Raw genomic sequence first — 24358 nt, 5'->3', positions numbered from 1 at the left:
CTTGGGAAAAAATACGCATTTATTTCTAAAACTAGCAGGAGAATGAGACAGAGAACAAGATAACCTCCCCCCACCCCTCCCTCTTCCCAGGCTTAACATTATCTCTACTACCTCCCCCCACCCCCGAGTGGCACAGGAGGGAAAAGGAAATGGGGGTCGCGGTCAGTTCATCAAGCGTTGTTTTACACCGCTGCATCATCGTCAGGGGAAGAACTCCTCGCATTCCTCCCCTGCTCCATTGTGGGGTCCCTCCCATGGGCCACAGCCCTTCATGAAACTGCTTCAGCATGGGTCATCTCTTCCACGGGGTGCAGTCCCTCCAGAACAGCTGTCCCAGCGGGCCCTCCACGGGCCACAGCCTCCTTCAGGCCTCCACCTGCTCTGGTGTGGGGTCCTCCACGGGCTGCAGGAGAATCTCTGCCCCTCTGTGGACCTCCATGGGCTGCAGGGGGACAACCTGCTTCACCATGGTCATCACCACAGGCTGCAGGGGAATCTCGGCCAAGAGCAGCTTTACTCCTTCCCCTCCTTCTTCACTGACCTTGGTGTCTGCAGCCGTTCCTCACAACAGGCTGGCCTCTCAGGATCCTTTTTACATTCACTTCTCATCTCCTCTCCACTTCCTGCAGCTGGGCCAGGCTGAGTTGGGCCCAGTCGGCTGCCTGGCGAGAGGACAGAGGGTGAGGCCTGCAAGGCCCACAAGGCTCACGCCTCCCCCTCTCTGCCCCAGCTCAGCTGCTTCACATCTTCTCTCCTTTTTTTTTTTCTGTTTTCCCCTTCTTAAATAAGTTATCACAGAGGCGTTATCATGGAGCATTCTGCTACCAATTGGCTCGGCCTTGGCCAGCAGCAGGTCTGACCTAGGCCCGGCCAAGTCCAAAGGAGAACAACTTCTAGCAGTTTCCTACAGAAGCTGCCACCTTAGGCCCCGCCTCACCCAACAAAACCAGAACATCTTCCTATGACAAAAGTTACTTCCATCAGGCTACCGAGATGCAAACTGACTGATTATCACTTCAAACAGTGTGGTATGTTCTGTCCTACTTACAAAAACCAGTTATGCGGTCAAAAAACCCAGCTACCCCATACTCCTTCCCTGCTCAGAAATATCTGACAGCAAGATGCATCAGTGGATGGAGGCATACACGTTTTTTTCCTCAAGCCTCCCTAGGCCTACAGCAGTAGGATGAACGGGTAAAGGAAAACTTGCGCTGCTCACACAGGTACTGTATTTTTGCTGAGGGTAAATAGGACTTCCACTTAAGAGACAGGAATATCTCTTCCTCCCCACAACTGCTAAATCCACATTAACATTTTTAAAAGCTATTTCTAAATCCATACCAATAGATTAAGCATTATTTTTAGTTAAGTTCAAAGAGAAGTAAAAGTACAGCTTTGCCTGCTCTACCTGATTTCACTATGGCAACAGCAGAAAAAATGGTAAACTCAGGAGATTAAGAGAGCTATAATTCCAGCTGAACCAGCAAAAATAAGAATTAAAAATTTATTTATAATTTCTTGATTACCTACAGGCACTTTTGAACCATTCTTTAATTAAAAAAAAATCAAGTCAGATCACATGTAAAATTATAGAAATAGTATAGAACAGTATAGAACAGCTTCTATTTGCTTAAGTAATGTTTCCACTTTAATGTACTTATTTGCTCTCATTTGCTTAACACTGCCAATATTTAGTACTGTGCAAATTTATGGAAATCTGACTTTAAAGAGCTTTGTGATATTGACTGACATCAATTTTTTTTTTTTAAATACTTATACTGAAGTGGTTTGATGAGATTCTGGAATAAATGAAATATAACTGAGTAGCACACAACAATGTCTTGTGACATGCTGTGAAGTAATATAGGTAGTAACATATCACCATTATGGGTAAAATAATCTGATTGCTTTTACATTGGTTTACTTCGCAGAAAAGTCTGCCCATGACTATAAAAAACAATGGATAAAAGTTGATAGATTTATAATTTTTTTCCATGAGCATGTAAGGACGATTGTGCATTTGCACAGCACCTTGCTTACATATTGCTGGTGTTGGGAGATTGTCTAATATTTACGTTAGAGGAACCCAAACAGTATTTCACTTTTTACAAAACAAAACAAACCCAAACCAGATACTATATCTGGATTGCTACTGTGTAAATACATAATAAACAAAATCTAATAAAAGAGCAGATGTGGTAACAGTAATGGAAAACTTTTGACTTGTTGATATCACTGTCTGTCAGCTATGATCAATGTTAGAGCCTTTGTTATCTTAAATAGTAAAGATCTAAAAACTAAATAAAACATTTTTTAGCTAGTGTTCAAGTTATCTACTTTTTTAGCACAGGTGACTATTCTGACTTTTGTACATGATCTTCAATGACCAAAATACTGCTATAGTTCTTTTCAAACCTACACAGAGAAATACAGCTTGCAATAAAGAAATGGTATTTCCCTTTGCTTTCCCACAGGAGGAAGGAATCAATCTGTACCAGAGTTGATCAGTATGGGGATGCAAAGTGATGCAGCTAAGGAAAGAGCAAAATAATCCTATGAAGCACTGGGAGAGAGATTTTCAGTAAAATCTAGAAATACTCTATTCCCTTAAAGACTTCCTTAGTCCTCATCTGGAAACTGTAGACAAGTCATTCAAGATGACCTTCAAAGGTCCCTTCCAACCCAAACCATTCCATGATTCTACGATAAGAAAGACATATAATATCCACAGATGGAGCAAGGCTACTGCAATGTCCAGGAAAATGAACAGTTGCTCATTGGAAAGACTAGGTGAGTTTGGCCTTTCCAGCCTAGGAGAGCAAAGGCTGAGAGAGGTGTAATTGTTCTCTCCCAGCACATCAGGGAGACCAATGCTCTGGGTCTAGAAAAAACTTGCAGTCAGGGCAGTGGGACCAAAACACTGTAAATGATTTTAAAATCCCACTTGCTAAGTTTAACAAACAGGTTACAAGACACGGTGTTTATGACAGCTGGAGATGAGAGATAGTGATAAAATCTTACACATTTCTAAATGCAGTACATGAAACTAATAATAGAAAATACTCTCTCAAGCAATTTGAAATGATATCATTTTGCTAACAAAATTAAACACAGACCCAAACGTTTTTTCCCTACCTGAGGAACGAAGATAAATTCCTGTATAAGATGATGTATATTTATAAAATGAGACACCAGAAAGTTATTCAGAATGCGGGAAGATAAAGAGTTTTAAAAAAAGATAACATTAAAAGGAATCTCCTTTTCAAATAAGCAATATGAATCTGAACTATTGTTTTCTTTGCCCACAGACATAGCTTAATAATTTACTTTTCATAAATAATAACAGTATTTCTGATTTTTATTGAAAGTAACATCTTCAAATTGCAAAGGTTCACTAGGCTTAGAAGATAAATACATAAAGACAAGCAAACTTTTCTAATCAAAGAAGTATATACAACATTTCTAATTTCTCTTTTTGCTTTTACAACACATGAACACAACCTCCAGCTCTTCTGGTTCGGTGTTGTCCAGGTTACTCTTGCCTAATCCTCAAGCCTAGAGCAAAGTGAACAATCAAGGATACATTGAAAGAAATGTAAACAACCACCAAACCTCAGAAATCTGAGTAATAGCTCTGTCACTAGTTCCCTGTCCTAGTTTTCAAGAAAAAAATATTTTGTTATCTGTAAGCAATAGTCATGCCACTGACACACTCCACTGGTTTTTTTTTTGTTTGTTTTAAATTTCTGGATTCCTCTTAAGGTTCTGGTTGTAATGTACATTGGTTTTAAAAAGTTCCTGGGGCCAGGGGACTGCCTTCTTGCCCCTGACACACCTGGAGAAGTGGACTCAAGGTGGATACTACAGTTCATAAAGCACAGAGCAAATCTTAACGGTAAGTGATGGCATAAAATTCTTAGCAGAGAATTTTTACCTGTAAACCAACTTTCTGGCAGAGGTAAGTGTGACAGGTGGGCTGCCAACTCATGGAATACAATGCAATGCCTGCCACCTCCAGCAAACTTGTCCGCAGTAAAAATGGTTGAATGGGGCTGAACATTTTTGTTTACAAATAGAGCTTAACATAACAGTAAAACTGAGCAAAGCAAGAGCAACTGAATCAAATGTGACAGCAAAAACCCCATTTTATGCACACACTTTATTACAGTTCTTAACTTTGTGTTTGTATAGCTAGTGAATTTATGCTTCAGCATGTCTAAAACTGAATTACAGAGACACACAGAGTGGTAATTTTCTTTACAGTCACCTACCAACTGAATGTGTAAAAAAGAGGGCAACTACTCCAGAAATAAAAGAGTGTACCCTCAACTCCTTTGTCTTCTCTGTCCAGTCACTTATAGAATGAAAATATTTACTGTAAGGAAGAGCCACAAAGTGTCAGAAATTAGATTCAAAGTGTGAGGAAAGAACTACCTCTATTTACTCCCATATACTGCTTCTAGCAAGAATCCTTTTCATATAACACATTTTTGGCATACTTAAACAGAAAATAAGCTGCATGAGAGATGAAAAGAAGTTTACAGAATATCCTGTCACAGCAGATTCAGTCTTTGTGAACATAAAAATGTAGAAAGATATGTGAAGCAGAAGTGTGGTGTGAAACATCTGGACAAAAATTAAAATAAAAATCCAAAAAGCATTATGTTAGAAAAGCAGTTAGTTAAGCCGCAGTTCTCATTCAGCATTAACTGGCACTTGCCAACAAACCTGCAATGAAGGCTGATGATAAATAAGTACATACTAAATGATGACACCTAAATGTTCGCCCAATTTCATAAATATAAATGGTGTAAGATAAGTTATATAAGGAGCAGGCAGCCACCTTTTCTGACTTCGTATATAGGGCTAAGTGAAATATTATCTATTCTTAGGATTCTTCCATAAAACAAGAGAGACATTCAACAATTTTAGTGTGCTGTCAGGTGAGTTTAAATATGAAGCTCTTAATTTAGAATAAATATTTCAGCTTGATAGTTTAGCTTTTTCAATGACTAAAAACAACCCAGGAATTGTAAAATTAAATGTCAGTTTTAAAAATATTAATTGGAAGTAGTAGGCTATTTCTGACATATCACTCTGTTAAAAAGATCATATTTAAACATTTTTTTTTTTTGTCTTACCCAAAGAAGAATTGTTACAATGCTACCTTTACAATAAGTGAAGGGTAAATATTTGTCTCCCAAGAACAGTCTTATGGGAAATGTGCATTATGTTTACTGTTACTTGATGATGAAATGTCAACAGACTAAAATATTTCTATAATAAATTATCCCATTCAATAAAAGCATCAATAGGTTGCCTGGTTTTAAAATACAATTTCACTATAATGCATTGAAAGAAATAGCACTAATGTAAAAGCCCTGCCACATGCATTAGCCCATACTAAACCACAGCCCTGCAGCCCCCTGCTTTAGTGTGTTGTTAGAGGTCTGACAAACCCACAGATATAAAGAAATTCAGAGATCAGACTAAAAATCTTTACTTACCACTTTGTGCCTAGGTATAATAATTCACTGACTGTATTAAGCATAGGCCAATAATTCTGAATTCCCTGTCTTTGTAGGTTTAATATAAAACCATTACAACAGACAGGATCTTAAAAAAAAAAGAATGCCTAGTGTTAAGGACATTGTGCATATGCACACATATGTTACATAAAACTGTTTATATATGTGGTCTTTTTTTCAAAACATGTAGGGGGCAAAATGATTTTGATTACCTCACTAAAACACAAATAAAGAAATATCGACCATTCAATCAAGAGCTGCAACCATTGGACTGTATGATAGCGACCTTCCAAATACAATTGAAGAAAATGTATCTCATAAATAATGCTCTGCCCATTAAGGAAAAGATAGTCAACTCATAGTTCACAGGATGCAATACGAAAAAGCAAGGTGGCCAGCATGACAAGGAAGTTTTTGCAATAGTCCGAAATGAAGAAAAAACATTAATGAACAAAAAATTGCTTTTTTCTCAATACATAAACTTGTTTACTACTTCTGATTTTTGCCCATTTTGAAGCATTCAATCTCATTCATGATTCCTTTACATAAATGGAAGGTAAATACATGCACTGACATCTCTCATGACACTAAAGCATCTCAGTCGTGTATTTTAATTTCTGGCATGCATTATGATCCGTTCTTAATGGGTCCTCTGTTCTTATGCCATTTTAATTATATCAGCATGTATTTTAGTCATTGATCAGCAACTTCATTTGTCCTTTATATCACAATTTGACATCAATAGAAGAAACAGGATGAGATGCAAACAAAATGATATAGAATTACTAAATAATAGTTGATCATGAATTGAGATGCATGACTTGTCAGTACCGGATTTAACAGCAGGTAATGAATGCTTCTTTGTACTGCACTCCCAAAGCAAGAAAAAAGCTGCTTTCAGAGTAAAACAAAAAAAAAAAAAAAGAAAAAAAGCAATTACCAGTTGTTAATCCCATCTAAGGATTATTGGTCTTTCTTACTAAGAAGTCAGGGATGGACACTAGATGCCTCTTCACAGTTACTGTTATCAGTGACTTGGTGATCTCAGGTGGATCTCTAGAAAACAGCATTTCTTCCAATAAAACCCTCCTGTAACTGGAATGCTCTCAGAATTCAGCTGGGTCCCAGGAAGTTACTTTTCCAGTTGTTATTCTCAACTGTACAGGCACCAGAGAAGCAGTGCAGAATGCTGATGGACAGGAGTTGGAAAGGGCTTTAGCTGTACTGCCGTTTCGCTCAGCAAAATCTAGAAACTCAAGCCTTAATGTGAAATTTGGCACCAGACTAAAACCAAAGAGTTTTAATGCAGAAGCTACCACAATAAAGGAACTCAACTACATTTTGATTTAGCAACATTAAAATGTATCTATTTTTGATTCAAATGAAACACTTGAAATTTCTGAAGAAGAAATTTTTCATTGTAGTTTGCTGAAGCATTTTCAGCATTAAATGGCATTTCCCCTCCCTCCTTTTTTTTAACACGTTGGAACGTGGTTTGACTTTTTCAACTCTAATGGAGTACTATAAAAAAAAGTAGTAGGAGAGATACAATCCTCCAGAGCCACAACAGCCATCCCACTAAATACAGTGCATTGCAGGACTGCAGTTGTTGCTTTATTAAAAATTACATGAGAGAAAACATTTCAAGTTCACCCAAATAATTGATATATTCTCAGCTGAACTGCAGCAGACATTTCACTTTGACCTTCGTAGCAGAAATGTTGAAACTTATGAAAACTTTGTTCTTTGTCCAAAACAGCCAACAAAAAAATTCCTAAACAAATTTTCTGGAGTGACAGTGATTATTTTTAAATAAAGGAAAGAAAAACACTGTAAGAAATCAAAGAAATAGGTCATTTTGATATCTGATTAGAAAAACAAATGTTTGGCATAAATGCATTTATCTCCACTGCAGTCTGATGAAGCTTTTCAGATTTTCAGTACTTGCTTATCTTTGTTAATACACTCAGGCATGCACATATCTTCTGAGAGGTCTGTTTTAATGGCTGAGCTTTAATGGCTCAGCCGACAGGAAATGTTAAAAGACAGAAAAAAAATTATTATTAGTAGTAGTTTGTTTTCCATGAGCAATGCTATCCACTTTTAGACCTCCAGAAACGCAAGGCTGATCTATATGTTAAAACAACCCAAACACAAAAAGTGGAAGACAGACAAATAAAAAAACCCCAAAGAACCTGCCCCCAAAATGGAGGTAAGCTTCATAACAAATGAAATATTTTCAGCCAGACAACTTTAACTCAGTATTTATTTTGCACTTCACTGTTCTGTCTTTTAACTTAAAGTTGTTTATAAATTATATATTAAAAGATTCCTGGGGAATAAGCTCACAGATAGAGCTAACCTGATGATTTATATATTGCTGTAGTAACATAAAAAAGGGGCAGTTATATATATATTTACATATACATGAAAAAAAATATATACAGGTGAGAGACAGTATGCTCTTGATGCCCTATGCTAAATTAATCTTGGCTAAATTTTGTTTTTCCTCATGACAAGGCAAATGCAATGAGACCTGAGTAATTTTACAGCCAAGTCTGTGCACCACCCTCGCTTTCTAATCCATAAATTTTGCCTTCTGGATAATCTGTGTTAAAAATAATAAGGTTTGTTTCTTCCCCCCTCCCACCTCAACAAATACTAAGTATAAATTTATTACATTGATTAAGGAAAAGCATAGGATAAATAGGAATAATATGCCCTTCTCAGAGTAAAGTGTGACTGCTTTTAATTATGGTTTCATGGGATTTACCGGAATTCCATGAGGGCAAATGATTTCTTTTTAGAATTAGTTTCATCAAGACTTCAATGCAATGCATAAAAGGAATGTAAAACATTTGTTTCAGTATTTTTTATTTTTATTTGTTTTATAAACCAAACAGGTCGTACAACTTATTTTCAGTGTAGGAGGTGATTCCATATGTGCAAAATCACCATGAATACTGTAACACAACTTTTATTACAGGACAAACTGAATTTAGCAAGACATTGAATTAAGTAAAGAGAAAGTTGCATATTTTCTGAATAACTGACTTCCAAGTATAAAAAAAATACAGAAAGCACTGCTAAAATGAGTATTTTTATAATACATTTACAGCTTGGCAAAAAATCAATCACTCTTTATTTCTCATACATTGAAATTAATTGCAAAATAGTTTTTTTTTACTTTCACTAATCAGTTTGGAAAACTAGTTTGGAAGTTTATTAGTCTCTTGGCCAAAACTCTTTAATTTGTTAGTCTGACATTATCAATGGGTAGAGACATTTTTTTGTGTGTGCTATTACTATCTTTAAGCTTCAATAGCTTTCTCCTACCTGTTTAACCTCTGATACACCTAGAGAAAACAAATATATTTGCTCATATTTAGCCCACTTACTCTTGGATTATTAGGACAAAACAGACATGATGCACTGCAGACTGCACTTTTTTTTCTTCTCTACTGAAAGTTACTGAGCACCTAAAGTGCTTAATTTGGAGGACAATACTTTAGTTGCTTTAAGGAGGAAAGTATAAGATTGTTCAGTATCTTCTAAATAGTATACATTTAAACAAAAGATAGTAAAAATTCACTCTAAGAGAAGTCTGGCTTGAGGCTCGGTACATATTATCGGTACAGATATACTCACCTTGTTTGGCAGATAATCTAAACTGTTGAAATATGAAATGTTCTTAATCTCAGTATCTCTGAAAGTTCCAACCTTATCGTGTTGGTTATCCACAAATACTGGTATATACAGACACTCAAACTCCACACATGTTTTAGCATATGCATATTGAAGAACCATCTAACATATTCACCTGGAACTAAGCATGTACCCACTGTCCTACCTACCATAAATAAAAGAAAGTTGCTGTTCTGACAAACAGAACGCAATCTTAAAAATAATGGTGATATAATACAGAGTGCTAAAATACTGTATTTATTGTTACAGTTGTGATTTCTGTGAGCAGGAAGCAATGTGATATGATATGATATGATGATATGATATGATATAAATCTGACAACAACCTACCATCTTGAAAATATTTTTAAAAAATTAACTGATACCAAAGGGAAGTGCTAAGAAGCAGGCAAGAGTTACTTTACTATATCAATAAATTCAACCAAATATTTTTTTTTTCTGAACGAGTGTAATACAATAAAATGACTATAAATTTGTCTTGTTTTCTTACTATGTGATAAAATAATGTTAGCTTATAGAAGTCAATTACTATGGTAATGTTTATTTACCATTACTTTGTGTTTTGAAACTAAACTAGATAGCTCCAGTGGCAACAATGAAGCTCCACCATTTTACATTAACTACAGAATACATCCATGGTTTTTAAACTCAGCTTTCATCATATTAAGCTTGTTTTTCATAGAACAAGTTCATTAATTTCCAGGATCTGAGCAGTTTCAAACTACTTCAATTAATTTAGTGAGTGGTATATTAATTTCCACCAAGCACAATTTGACTAAACCTAAACAAGTTGCCTGTTTTACATTTTACTTGCTAACAAAATAACCACTTTAAAATATCGTAAATGATGTCCAAATTGACTTTGTTGTCTTCAATGAGACTGAAGTAAGTGCTAAGTCTAAACTTTTTATAAAGAGCACACAATTAAATTTTAGGAAAAATGTTCTTAGGAAATAATGTTTGCTTTGAATAACACAACTGATTCAAAATAGGGCCTCATTTTTGAAGTAATCTGGCTATATTTAAGGGTTAATTTAAGCAGGAAAATATATCGTTAGTGTATGACTAGATAACACGAGACTCAGTAATAAAAAATGCAAGTCCCTCTTCTGCTGTTTGTCTTCCAGATTAATGAAACTTTTATGTCTGGTATTAAGTCATGTCTTGATTTGTTCAGTTACTGCTGTCAGGCTACCCTTCCACCCCCAGATGTTGGAATCCTGCTCTAAGATCACTGTTTTCACTAGTGGGACCATAACAGGAACACCTTCCTTACACAGGTACAGATGTGGTCGTCTGACACGGAACGCCCAGGCTGGAGTCAGGGCACGGAGCTGAAGTGCAGAGACTAAAGGCAGGTGAAAACCAGACTGAAAATACTGCTACTTCTCAAAACTGGTTTTAAGAAATCAGAAGCACATAAACAGGAATTTCTCCTTCTCTTAATTTTCTTTCCAGGAAATATTAATGCTCTCTGTCCTGTTTACAAGCTCGGATTTCAAAACAGAAACCATACAGAACATTTTCTAGTTCACTTTCACACATCTGAGTCTTTCTTTACTGACCTTACATTAACATAGGAAGGAGATAACAATGTTGCTAGTAACGAAAAGGAAGACATAACCTCCAAACAAATATTTTATTGAATTTGGCCTCCCTCCCTTTGTAGAAACTACCATTCCAGATATCTAGAAGGTAATGAGAGACAATAATCGTTCACATTGGATTTTATACTTCTTTTTAAGTAGAAGCAGCAGCAGATATTATTCTAGCCTACTGATGGTCCTCTTTATTGCTGACAGTGCATTTTCAGTAGGTGATATATAAATGTGGTCACATGTACCCATGTGCTAATTAAGTCCCTCATACATAACTCAGATCCGTGATGCTGGGGTCCTAAGAAAATCTGTACCTAACTAACCTTTGCAATAAAAAGTAACACACATGGAGTCAAAGGGCAGTAACAGGTGCTGTGCTGTGTCCCCAGCTGCTCATGGTAGAATAACCAGCTGTCAGAATTTACCAAACTAAACCATAGTAGACAAAAGTTAGTTAATGCTGCTACTTAATACAAATATACCCAAGCAAAAGCAGTACAGAAAAATTTTTGTTATTTGTGACCTATTGCTTTGATTTCCTCTTGTTGATATTGTACTATTTGTAGATACTATACTAGGGAAAAATCACGTTATCTCAGTTTTCTTCATATCTAGGCTTTTGATATACCACTGTTAGGTCACAACTGGCCACTGCTGCAATCTGTTTCAGCCACTCTTGGGACTCGGAAGACGTCAATTCAGATCTGAAGTGACTACAGCTCCCAGCTACCTGTGGCTCACCTCAGTATGGCATTGAGATCTCAGTGCTGCCTACATAGGAATTGTACAACTCTGAATTTGCCATGGTCCTGGTATTTTGTTACGTGCCTGATCGTTTCTCAGAGCAAGAGCTACATCTCTTCCAATCAATCAGTAAGTTCAGGACTATTTTAGGTCTCCGGTGACAGTATTTTTTGCAGTCTCTTATAATGCCCACAATTGCAACTGATAAAACATATCTTTACAGGCCCCAAAATCCAACAGAAAAGGAAAATCTTGAATGCAGCTTGCTAGATGTGGAATCATGGGAAGCATCCTATAGAGATGTGAATTCATTTTCTAAACTCAGGTGATTAGGGTCCATATTCAGAATAAGTAACAGATAATTAGGTAAATCCAATGTAGCAAGTTACTACATCTTTTCTAAGGAAAACTTTGATTGTAAATATTGCTCAGTTAATGATTTAGGATAAAAAACAGCTAGCACTCAAGCTAGCTATAAATTACATCTTGAAATCTAGGTTAATGGAACAGATAGAAGTAAAATCTTAGAATTGAACAGATATGATAATAATATTTAGAATAAATTATTTTAGAGCAAAATTACTCAATCTCTGCCCTCAAAACAAAGCACAATTATAAACACCATACTTTGAATTACAAAGCATTTAAAGCCTGTAAGTCAGCTAAATGGGAGAAAAAACCTACACTAAAGCTTTAAGGGACACTTTGGGGCAATAACATCCTCATTAAAAAATAAGGATACATCAAAACTCTAGAGTTAAAAGGTTAAGTGTTAGTCTCTGTGTAGTTGATAAATGTTGAGCTAATCTAATCAGTGGTTGTAAAAGGCAATGCCATCAGCCAGCTGCCCTGACCTGCGCTTCTAGTTTTCACAAAAGTAAGATTTAAGAAAGATGTCAACTTCGGGCCTTTGACCTAGCAAGGACCTTGTTCGTGCCAGCCTGGTGTTCTGCCTTACAGACTGAGAACTTTCAGCTCAAATCAGTAACATGTGCACTTCACTAATACAAGACATGGCTTGGAAATTAAAATGCAATGTGCTTTAGGATATTTTAACAGTTAAGAATGCAGCGAGGGAAAAAAAAAGCTTGTTTCTGTGTTTTGCTTTGGGAAGAGGGAAAAGGACAAATTCAATTGTATTGCTTTTCTTCAGAGAAGTGGGGAAACAAAAATTCAGATAATTAGTTCATGGATGACTGACCTAGGGGATCCTAGGAGGTTGTATGTTTCTTTATGACACGTGTCACTTACTAGGTAAGTAGGTTTTACTACTTCCAATTGAGCAAAAAGTTAAAACTAATTAGAAGGTAGTTAAATTACAATCTAAATACAATAAAATGCAATAAAAACAGCAAATGGCATTTTGCTCATCAATAATATTCCTAAATGCAGTTGATTATTTCCAATAGTTCCTGTATTGATTATTTCCAATTATTAGAGTAACAATCTTTGCCAGCTGCTGGAATGTCAGTTTAACCCTAGATACAGTAATTAGGACAGATTTTAATGTATGCCATCATTTAACCAGATTAATTTATTTCATGCCATCTTTTACTGGTACTTATATGTGACTCTAGACATCACATATGAATCCGGACTCTGTATAAACCAAAATCCATCCAGCCTTTTTGGTTGCTACAGAACGACCGAGTGTACAGTAAAACTGACAGAGACCTTGTGATCCAGTTACTAATTACTACCAACATCTCAAGTCAGTGTTGAGATTTACATTTGATAATAAAATGATGATGCTTGTAAATCCCATGTAGATATTCACCTACTAAGGGTGAGGATGATATATCACTATTTTACAATTATGCACTAACAATAACTGCATTGATATATATTCATATATTTCTTCCATCTCAATTAGCTAGGAAATAATGAGTTAACTACAGTTTTCAGCATACATATGCTTACTCCTTGCATTTCCAGTTTTTAGACTTAGATGGAAACTTGAGTAGGAAATAAACTGCTAAACTAGGATGAGCCAATGACGACAATGCTAGGCTAAAGAAACTGAAAAGAGGAAATAGAAAAGTTAAGCTACCTTTCTCTAAAAAAGACTGTATCACTTCTTGATACTCAAGCATGGAACATGTTAGCTTAATCTCCATCTCCTACTGGATGTCCAGACAGAAAAAGTGACTTCTGTTGTTTTTTCCTTCTATCTGGAAGATGCTTCTGATTTTAGAGTGCCAGTGTCTATTAAACTAATGGTCAACCCATTTCCTTAGTTTTCAGAGAAAGGAAAGAACATGCTGAGAAAGCAAATGAAAGTTATTATACTTATTGGAATAGATGGTTGAAAGGATATTAAGACTACATATCGGGCAAGTGCAGTTCACAAAATTTGCATTTCTTCTGCAATTAAAATTGTTAGTGAAAAGATACAATGCATTGGTTAGATGTAGTTTAATCATATCTAAATATATTTAGTACTTCTCTGGGTAAAGGTACTTATATTTCAACCTACATACTACCCCAGGTTTTTCATAATTTACTTATACTTGCTAATGACATAAACAGTGATCATTTCCTTGTAATAAAACAAATAAAATAAACAAAGTCAATACATTGCAGGAATGTAGAATGGGCAGTTGGTGTTACACAGTATAAAAGGTCTTAAACATTTTTTTTTAATAAGGGAGCTCTCCATTTAAGAATTGAACATGTTACTGTAGTTCTGCAAAAACACTTCCTTCTATGATTGAATAAAGGAACAAGACAGAGCAGGACATTTTCCTAATGGCTTAAAAAATCAGATTTAGTAGCCATGAGAACTACAATCTGTTATAATTCACTATAATTTCATGAATTCAAAGTAATGGACAGAGTATTGGTAGAAAGGATTTTATATTTGCAAAAGACTCAATAGTTAAGCAAACTCTGAATTACGACATATAGATGTCCTAAACCCATGTGGCAGTATCTGCTATAATAAAAATGTAATTGATATGCAAAGACTTGTTTGCAGTTTTGGTATAAATGATTCTGCTCTGCATTTCTATTCCAGGGATATTTGATGCAGGAATTGGCTGCACTGGTTATACCGTAGTCAGACTGAGACAGGTATTCAAAAACAGATTTGTACTAGTCTTGCATACCTTTAAAAGAAAAAAAAAAAGATCCATTTAAATATTTTCTGCACTGATTTTGTTTTTATTTTGAAACACACTAACAGTAGACCTATGAAACATACTAACAGTAGACCTATGCACCATTATATGACAATATTTATGAAAAGTCATAAGTACATAGCAATACAGAAACTTGGCAAGTATTCAAAGGTCTGGTAATGGAAAATAGCCTCCATTATTTCACCCATATTAGATACAAAACTTTGATATAGCTATTTAATGCCTTTCAGAATTTACTCAGCATTTTCCTTTTTACTTTTACTGAAGAGTAAAATTATTGAATTCAAGTTCCTATAAATATTATTCAGTTTAGTTTAGATACAACTTTTATAAGGAAAGCCTTGTCATTTTTTTTTAAGCCTGTGATTTTTATAAATGTTTAGTTAAATTAATCTACTGCATAAAGAAATATTCTTCTGTTTCCCCCATCAGAACTAAATTGTTCTTATTAGATAGATGCTTCTTGCCACAAGGCATAACTTCTATCCATCCTGCAAAGCTCTAATATCTTCTGCAATAAATAAAATAGGCATTTACCTTGAGAGAAAAAAAAAAAAAAAAGAAGAGATCCTCTTCCTCCAAGATCAGTAACTAAGTGTGATAAAAGCACTGAAAATACCTCCTAAATCAAACTTAGTAATGAAATATCTTATTGAAGGAAAGATATAAAAGGTGTTATGAGAGACAATTTTCAGCCAACATCATTAGAAGATCAAGGTATCAGCACCACATTGTGAAACTTTCCCAAACTCATGGTACCATTGAAATACTACCCACTTAAAACACTTTTAAAGATACTTCAAAGGTATCTTTCTTTTAAAGAAAGACATTTTCCTAAACACTGAACAGTTAATTTTGATTCTCTTCTTCAACTTTCTTCAGAGTGTTAATTTTTTAAAATTAAGTTATTGTTTCTCAAGTAATAGGTCACAAAATCAAAAAGGATATAGTAACAAATGATCTCTTATCCACTGGAAAAATACAGCTTCCAAACAAAACAGTGAGCTATAAGACAACATACAGGATTCTCACAGCATGCATGAAAATGATTGTGGGCCATGCCTGCCTTTCCTTTACCAGGTTTGAATTTGTCTGCATTTTGCTATGGATTAATTACATGTCTATCATGTTTACATTTGCTCTTTTCAAATAATTTTGTATTTAGTAATTAATAAAAAAAAATTAAATAAATCAAGAAAGTAAAAAAATAAACGTATTTGGAATTTCAACCATTTGGATGCCACTGTTGACTTCAGCAGGAGTCAGACAGCTGGACTGCAGACAGCGGAGAGTGAAAATTGGCTTCTCATTTTGATCAAGGTCTGGATAACAATACTTGAGTACCAAAGCACATTAGGGCATATGGAGGTAGGGAGGAAAGAAGAGGAGGTGATAAAAAACAACCCTCACCCTAAAAAGATCTCTTGGAAAGCTGAGATGAGATAAACTGACAAAGTCAGTGGAAGTACTGAAGGCAGTTACTACCAATGAAACAATTACATGCATGAACAACACTGAAGCAATCCACAGTGATAGCTGCACCAAAGAGCCTGATGAGGCAGGTTCTGCCTGATTCACATCCTTGTGATTCCACCAGGAACAAAGGAAGAGTATGGCCAAAAGACAGCATGTTGAAGCAATTCTAGGTCTTATTGTTCAAATAATCCTAATCTTGTAGTGCTCTGAGGGGCATTTGAATGCAAACACCTCAAAAGCTCTATTTCAGACAAAAAAGGGAAGATTTTTGCATTCTTCAGAGAAGAGACCTGGTGCCACTTTAGCATATGTTGATAATTTCTTTAGTTCTGCTGGAGAAACATCTTAGAAAATAACTAGGTAGAATATTTGGCAAACTCAGATGAACATGTGCAGGACAGGCACTCAGAATAAAGGAGATTCAGGTGTGGACATACCATGTTTAAATGATCACCTCATAGGGGTTTTGGTTTTGGTTTTTTATTGTGGAGAGGGGAACTACATTTATAACATTGGACTCAATGGCCCAACTTGCAGAACAACAAGCTCCTTCAATTTACCAAGACATTTCCTTGTCAAAATCACTACAACAAAGAAATGAAACACAGTTTTGAAATGTTCAGGTACTGGGAATTAAGGGCCAAGTTCCTGGCTGGCCTAAATTAAGATCCCTTCAAATCTGAGTGATGAGACTTAAAGAGCAAGAGCGTAAATCTAAAAAAAAATTGAGGAAACGGTGATGGATGGGGGTGAGGATGCAGGATTCCCATCAACAAAGCAGTCTTACTTTTTAAATATGGCACAGAAAGTTTCTATTCTAAGACCTTCAAGCAAGAGAGAAAACTCTGTGTTACACATTTAAATGAGTGAGAAGGGGGGTGAAAATGTTTATGTAGCTAAATTTAGTAAGACCAGGTCAAGAAACGTGTTAGTCATGCAATGAGACATCTTGAAGCACTTATTAAAAAAGCTAGTATCCATACAGTTCTCAAACAAATAGTTGCTGCACTAGCTTTAAAATCTGCCAGAAATAGGACATTTGGTAAAATGAAAGAATCAGACCATAAGTAAAACATTAAAATGAATATATTCAATCCCATTTTCTAACAAAACAATCACTGCCAAAAAGGACAAGCTGATACTTCTCACTAAATCTGTGCTCAATCCATAAACACTTTTAAGGAATTCAGGGGCCTGTGTTAGGAATTCAGGAGGCACAGTGCAGTAGTGAAGTGATACTTTAATCATACTTTGACTTTTTATCTCAATGCAAATAAATAGGTAAGAACCATTGATATAAAAAAAAAACAACAACCGAACAGATTCCTGAAGCCACAGATAAAAAGACCTGCTATCAGTGGGACACAGAACTCGTATTTAATTCTGGAAGGCTGGAGGTTTTTCAAAAATCCTTAAGAACATCATCTTCTGCTGAGCACACAAAAAAAATTCACAAATTCTCCTTTTGTGTCATCAGTTACAGTGTCTCAATAGATGTCAAAACTGTAGAACTGAAATACATTTCAAGAGCAAGGAGCAGGAAATGAATCTTAAGAAATTTTAACTATGTACTGTAGGGTGAAACGATAGGAACAGGGGCTTATGCTTTATTAGTTTTGTCTGTGAGAAATAAAGTACTTCATTTATCCATAAAAAGGGTGCAGGCCAAAATCATAGAGAGCATGTTAACACCGCTAGCTTGTAATGGATGCAATCACACTATTACTATCTAAATTTTTGTTTATTTTTCAACAGATTGGTGTCTGCAAATCATGCTGTCTTACATTGCCGTTCCTCTGTAACCTTAACCATTATTCCTACTGTGTAAAGTGAAGCACAAATTTAAGGTGACAAAGCACCAGTTGGCTGATGTGAAGTATGCTACGAAAGCAGAAACCTCTGAAAGCTTCACAGCCATTATGAAATAACTGACCTATATGAAACTGCTACCATGGTTCACAAATTTATTGTCAGGTTCCAGCCTCTAGCTGTTCTCTGATTGTTCTAAATACTTGACAAACTGAAGCCTTTTCACTTTCCGTTGAAATTGCCTCATCTCCCTGTCAGAGCGCCATGGGGGACTCCATTACTTTTCTGACTTCTTTCCCCTACTGACAAGTCATTTAGCTGGCTTCTTGTTGTGAAGGCTGTCCATGTCAAATTAGCCAGGGCCCCTATTGTCCTTATTACCACTCGAAAAGCCATCATGAGTAATGCTACGGGGTCCCTCAGTTGTCATCATTTGTCAGAAAGAAAGGGAGTGTGGTTACATATAGCTGACAGGTAATTTCAGTGTCTACAATTACCCCAATTAGTCTTGTCATAAACAATTCGATAAATGCACACCAACACAAACAGATAAACACACCAAGGTTTCTCACTATTAATGTCATGTAATAGATAAATCAGTGATATAATGCTGTATTTTATTTATTTCTTTAAACTATCCTCAGCTGCAGGCTGGCAGTTGCTACCTGGTCAGCACAAATTGTACTATCTACTTTCATTAGCTCATCACCACAAGAGAATATGAAAGGCTGTGACAAAATTCATTTAGAGAGAGCGTGAAAGAGCAGATTGCCTAGAGCAGGTGTTATAACAAAGACAAAACAAAGGTTTTCTTCTGTCAGTTCAGTGCCGCAACGAGCTTTAAAGGAGACTATTTTGTCCTTAAAAACAAACATAAAATAAGAGAGAGACAGAAAGAGAAAGCAGGGAAATACATTCCTTCTGAAATTAAGAGCACTTGCTTTCCACCATATTCCAAGTCAATCAGCAGGTGGGTCTTCTGACAATACATGTATTAAAGCCTGATTTTAAGACAGAGTGAAAATATTAATGGAATTCTTTCCACGTATTTTTTCTATTTTTTTTTTTTAAATACACCTTGCAATGCCATGAAGCTCCTGAAAAATCTGATAATTATTCCATATAATCCAAAACATAATCCCTGCTGTTCCTACATGCGCGTTATTTGAGAATGGATTTAGTAATTCCAACTCACTGGACAGTCTGCAGCACTCTGTCTTTTGGGTCATAAGATATTGATAATGTTGACTGCTCTTCTAAAATGTCAGGTAGACCTGTTACAAACACAGCACTGAAAAAGACAGCTTTAATAACATCCATATTAAGCACTGAAGTACGAATTGCTAAGCTTATCCTTGTGATCCACCTAAATAAACATTGCAGTCCTGACATCTCTGGAGTCCACAGCACCCTGTCTGTTTGCTGACCGCAGGCTTAAGTGATGGCTGGAAAACCGAACACAGACATGTTGTTGTAGGAAATTGCTTTTGGCAACTATTTGTTCAAACTCAAGATTTTTTTTTAAACCAACACTAAGAACCCACCAGAAAACGGGACAGGTCTCCCTAATGAGTAATCTATTTTAGCACAGTCTTGTCTAGGCATGACAGTTTACTGAGAGGCTTGAAAAACTCGTAATTACCAGTGTTACAGGGCAATTAATGTATATTACACTGCACTACTCATGGCAGCAACTGTCATTTTCTCAATAAAAATGAGTACTCTTCAGCTAAAGGTGACATTAATTGGGACTTTAATGACTATGCAGAGGAGCTGAAGCCAAATATGAACAAAACAGCGATTCAATGAGCGACTTCAGAAACGAGAAAATTGTACTAAAATGAGATTAATTGCTGTTTAGAAAAAGGAAAGAACCTAAAAAGCTATTAAATTGCAGGGTTTGGGTGCCCGGGTGATGGTTGTGATGTTAATCTTGCATTCTCACAGCAGGCAAATATTCACTAAATTCAGAGCCTTTTGACAGCAGGAAAAATCATGTATGCTTAACTTCAATCCATCAAAAATATATTTCAGCTTTTATCAGTGTTCTAAATACTTCTGCAATTTCAAAAATTACTGCTCCATTCCTTGGCTGTCATCATGCAAATGCGAACACTGTCAATATTGCTATGAAAAATTCCCTGGCTTCAAAAGGCCTACTTCGGCGATAAAGAAAGAAAAACGTGAAGATTAGAATTGCAAAACACACACTACTAATATAACAGAAAGCAACAATAAGAATTTAATGTTTAAGTTGTGGAAACTGCTAAAATAGAAAATGATGGGGTGTTGTTTTAGTGTGCGTGGGGAAAAAAAAATAATCAAAGAATTCCCCCACTCTCCCATAAAATCTTTGAAAGCTTATAACTTTATAGATAATTACTCCTTGCAAATAATTAGGACATAATTTTGCAGCTTGACTTCAGGTGATACAATTATTAAATCTGCTCTGCAGTTTCTAAAAGCCTTTATCTGTGCACTTAATTCTTTAAAGCAATTATATAATTGCTTTTCTTTATAGCCTTTTTAACTGTCATGATGACTGTATACATAAAACATTGCACTTAAACTCTGACATATAAGAGGGATAAACATAGCTCTGATTCACTTTGAAGTTCTATCTCCTGTAACTTTAGATTTTTAAACAGAAAATCAGTTTAGCCTTTCAGGTTAAAAATTGCATATGGGAGTATTCATATGCCCTAAGAAGCAAATTTCCTCTTCTACCCAAACGTGCAGCAGTTGCACTCTGGAAGAAACAAAACTAGAGCTCATAGTTTCTTACAACTTCTTATTCCATAATAAATTCTGTTCATTCTATCTCTTCATAATTAAACAGCCATCACTACATCATCTACGCTTTAAAGATCTCTAGATGTGTTAAAACACGCATCCCTAAGAGCTGCACACAGCAAGCAATATAATAAAGATGATGACAATGGGGACACTGTATCTTCGTATCGATAGGTTTCAAAGATACATTTAATAACATTATACCTATTAGCACTTCTGATAGCTACATTCACAAATTCCACTCTATGTATATTAAATGTCCTAAGTACAAAAAACATGGGCAAACAGTTTCAGTTAGGAATGTAAGCCAATCACTGTGTGCTGAACTGGGTCCACAAATTGTCATAACATTAACCTACCTACTTTGCATACAGTACTTTGATGATTAGTCAAGTCTGTTAATTACATAACTATTACTTAAAGTATCTGAAAAATGCATGACAATGTTATTACAGTAACCTTTAAGTTACACATATGATTCATGAAATTAATGTATTTCAATTTAAAATTTGATCATGCAAGTTTTTGCATTAAACACTCAGCCTTTTGTAAAGGACAAACAAAACAAAGCAATGCAAAGGCGCTTCACAGTTAAGTGTTCATAGTTTGCAAAAGCGATTGAAATAACTTTCCTTCAGGTTTTGACTGTTCCTTTGGTTTTGATGCCACTGAAATTTGGATTTATGAAACCATGTTTTGGCAGTGGGTTTATAAGACAGTGTATCTCCAATGAAGTAGTTATCGTAAACCTTTTAAAACAAAGTTTAGAATTTGCTTATGCAACACAAAATCATCAGACTGAATTTAATTTGAAATATAAAGCTCTGAGCATGAGTAACAGCCAATCCCAGAGTATGCACATGCATTATTAGCACCTAGGATACTTTCACAATTTTCTGTTAAAAACTTTCTTGTGAACTTTTCCATTACTAGACTCCTAGCCATCTCAGAACAACATTATGTACTTCTGAAGCCAAGCCTGGCAAACAAGCTGACTCAAAGGAGGGAAGATTATATTAGCAGCACTGACACAAGGAGATGAAATTGCAGCTCAATGCAGTTAGTGGCTAACTAGTCACTGTCTCTAGTAAAGAAATTATTTAATCTAGAAAATTATATTAAAATTGTAATTTCCCATACTATTTATTATTCTACCCTAGACACCATGCACAGGCTGCAGGGCAAGTGAAAGTTATGTATGTCTTTGTTCTGTTAATATTTTATTTTGAAAGTGGAGAAAAAAAATGTATTTGTTTTCCACATGAAAACCGTGTTTCTTTTTCTTTCCATATTCAAATGAAATACTAACAGTAGAATTGTTCTTAAACTTTAAATAAACAAACCTTGAACTTGGACTTTGGAAAGTATCACCTCAAAGCATGAAGAGATAGACAACTGGTGAAAAAAAACCTCAGTTTTTCCTCTTCTGCAGAGAATAATAACACAAATGATCCATACAGGAATTTAAAGAGACTCACTATGCTTTCACAACACACACATACTCACTTCAAGTTTGTAATAGGACTGGTTTCAATTAATCTTGACAATAGAAACAAGAATGCATATATTCAGTTCCCCAAGACTTTCCTTTTTCTCCTCCTTCTCCCCTTCTTTTCCCAATTTTTGTCCTTATTTCATTTTCATTGTATTTAAGAATGCTGACCTGTAAGCATTTTTACAGGTTATTTTGCTCTTCCATTTTATTAACAGTATGAACTTTTTAGAATATAAGTAATGTCCAGCTGAAGCTTGTCAGAAAATCAGAAGACATTTTTTCCCTCTTAAAAAGTGATATTTTTTTCCCCATTGTATGCATTTAGAAAAAGAAACTTAAGAACTGAAGCTCTGAAGTACATTAGGGATATATACCTATGTAAAAGCTGCAAATAGTTCTAAAAACTCCAAGAGAAAAATTACAGTGATGACTCTACATGACAGAGTCAACATGTACTTTAAATATTTAAAACCATTTAAAGTATCTTATTGATCTGAGAAACAAGTTAATAGAACTAATTGGTAAACGTAGCAATATTAAACTCATAGAGTTGATAATATAAAGAAGTTTGTGTCATGATGAGTTAAAAAATTCTATCAAAGCCCCAAAAGAACTGAGAAGCCAAATAAACCTGAGTGTGCTAGTAAGGACAAACAAAGGCATCATGCATCTTTTGCTGAGGCAACAATGAAAACCCATTACTAAACCTCTCTGAGACTATGCCTGATATGTTCTTACACAGAATTTGATGAGGTCAATGGAATTTGCATTATCCTGTAAGATCATATACTAACTACTGATGTGTAAAGCATCAGAATTCAGATAAATACATTGTGATACCAGAAGACTTGTTTCCATATGCAGAAATGTACTTTCATAAAATCCGTGAGCCTTAAGCTTTGGTCAATCTTTGTTATGAATGCAGAAAACCAAGGGGACCAAGTAGTGGGAGTAATAGCAGTAAAGTAACATAAAGATGCTTATACTGCCTTCACTGTTTTTTTTAAGGTTCTGTGAGTTTCTGAAACCAGATTTATCTCATTTAATCTCAAAGTGATTGTTTTCTTAGCTATTCTCTGAGATATTGCAGAGCCTCACTCTATCTTCAGGCCTAAGAGTTAAACAGGATCATGATTTAGATCAAAAACACTTAATAAAAACAAAATCCCTAGAGCCCTCCGAAAAAGCAGCATCAGTGTTTCCTTATCAATGCAAATTATACAATCTTCTAATACTACTGTTGTAGGGACAGGGTAAAAAACAAAAGCAATACTTGTAATGTAGGATGGTAAATGTAAAGACTTTTTACCTGCAGACCAGACCTCCCACAGGGAGAAGAAGTTTACCTTCCAATTCTGGCTATAGTCAGTATGATTTTGGTAGAACATTTCTCTTGCTACTCTTGCATCTTTTATGCCCAGCATAACCTCCAGGCTCACAAATTTATTAACCAACAGGTTGCAGTTCAGGATGGTATCTCACTTGTAGTTTGGATATGCAACAGAAGAGTTGTCCTGAACTAACAAACAACTAGAACATTAAACTATCTCATTAACGCAGTTCAATTATTTTTGTCAACTGTTACCTGACTGGGTTTTCCACATATCTGAACCATCAAAATTCTACTACTTCAATTAAAAAAGACAGTATCAATTGTAATGGTAACAGAAGCATATGCAAATCTCCACTGGACTTGATGCACTGGTTTAGTCTGGGTTCCACAGGCACAGATGGGGGCCCACTGCTTCTGAAAGGCTTCAGTCAGAAAGTGGGTTTCGCATTGCTAGATATTTAAGGTCTGAGGGTTTTGTTTTAGACTTGGATGTCTTATAGATGATTTTCCAGAACTCTTCTACAGCTTTCCATGGGAGTTTCCAAGGGCTTTGAGCTTTGCCTCTCTAATTCTTATGTAGGATAATTTTACTTAGAAACTCTAATTGAAGTATAACCTCACTGAGTACATCTACTTTACTGATTCAGTGCACTGCAACAGGTCTTTTTAAAAGCAGATTTGCCTTGCATTTATGGGTAGAGTCTTGCAGTATGAACTTCAGACCATCACAAGAGTGG

General features: G+C 35.6%; 1 protein-coding gene across 5 annotated transcripts in view; it reads right to left on the bottom strand.

Annotated features, from left to right (window-relative positions):
• Positions 1-24358, bottom strand: part of CDIN1 (CDAN1 interacting nuclease 1) — a 138969-nt gene that overhangs the window by 27718 nt on the left and 86893 nt on the right. Inside the window, exons 11-12 of one of the 5 annotated variants that reach the window (XM_086749364.1) lie at positions 19367-19445; positions 19252-19274 (exon numbers count right to left, since the gene is read on the bottom strand). The exons of the other annotated variants lie outside the window; for them this stretch is intronic. Coding sequence (XP_086605490.1) covers positions 19367-19445 — 79 coding nt within the window. The 3' untranslated portion in view covers positions 19252-19274. Of the gene's footprint in view, positions 1-19251; positions 19275-19366; positions 19446-24358 lie in introns of those variants that run through there. 5 annotated transcript variants of the gene reach the window in all.

The sequence above is a fragment of the Chlamydotis macqueenii genome, chromosome 5, assembly GCF_036417535.1.
Source record: "Chlamydotis macqueenii isolate bChlMac1 chromosome 5, bChlMac1.mat, whole genome shotgun sequence".
Taxonomy (NCBI): Eukaryota; Metazoa; Chordata; class Aves; order Otidiformes; family Otididae; genus Chlamydotis; species Chlamydotis macqueenii.
The sequence above is the reverse complement of the archived record's forward strand: the minus strand, read 5'-3'. Positions and strand labels throughout refer to the sequence as shown.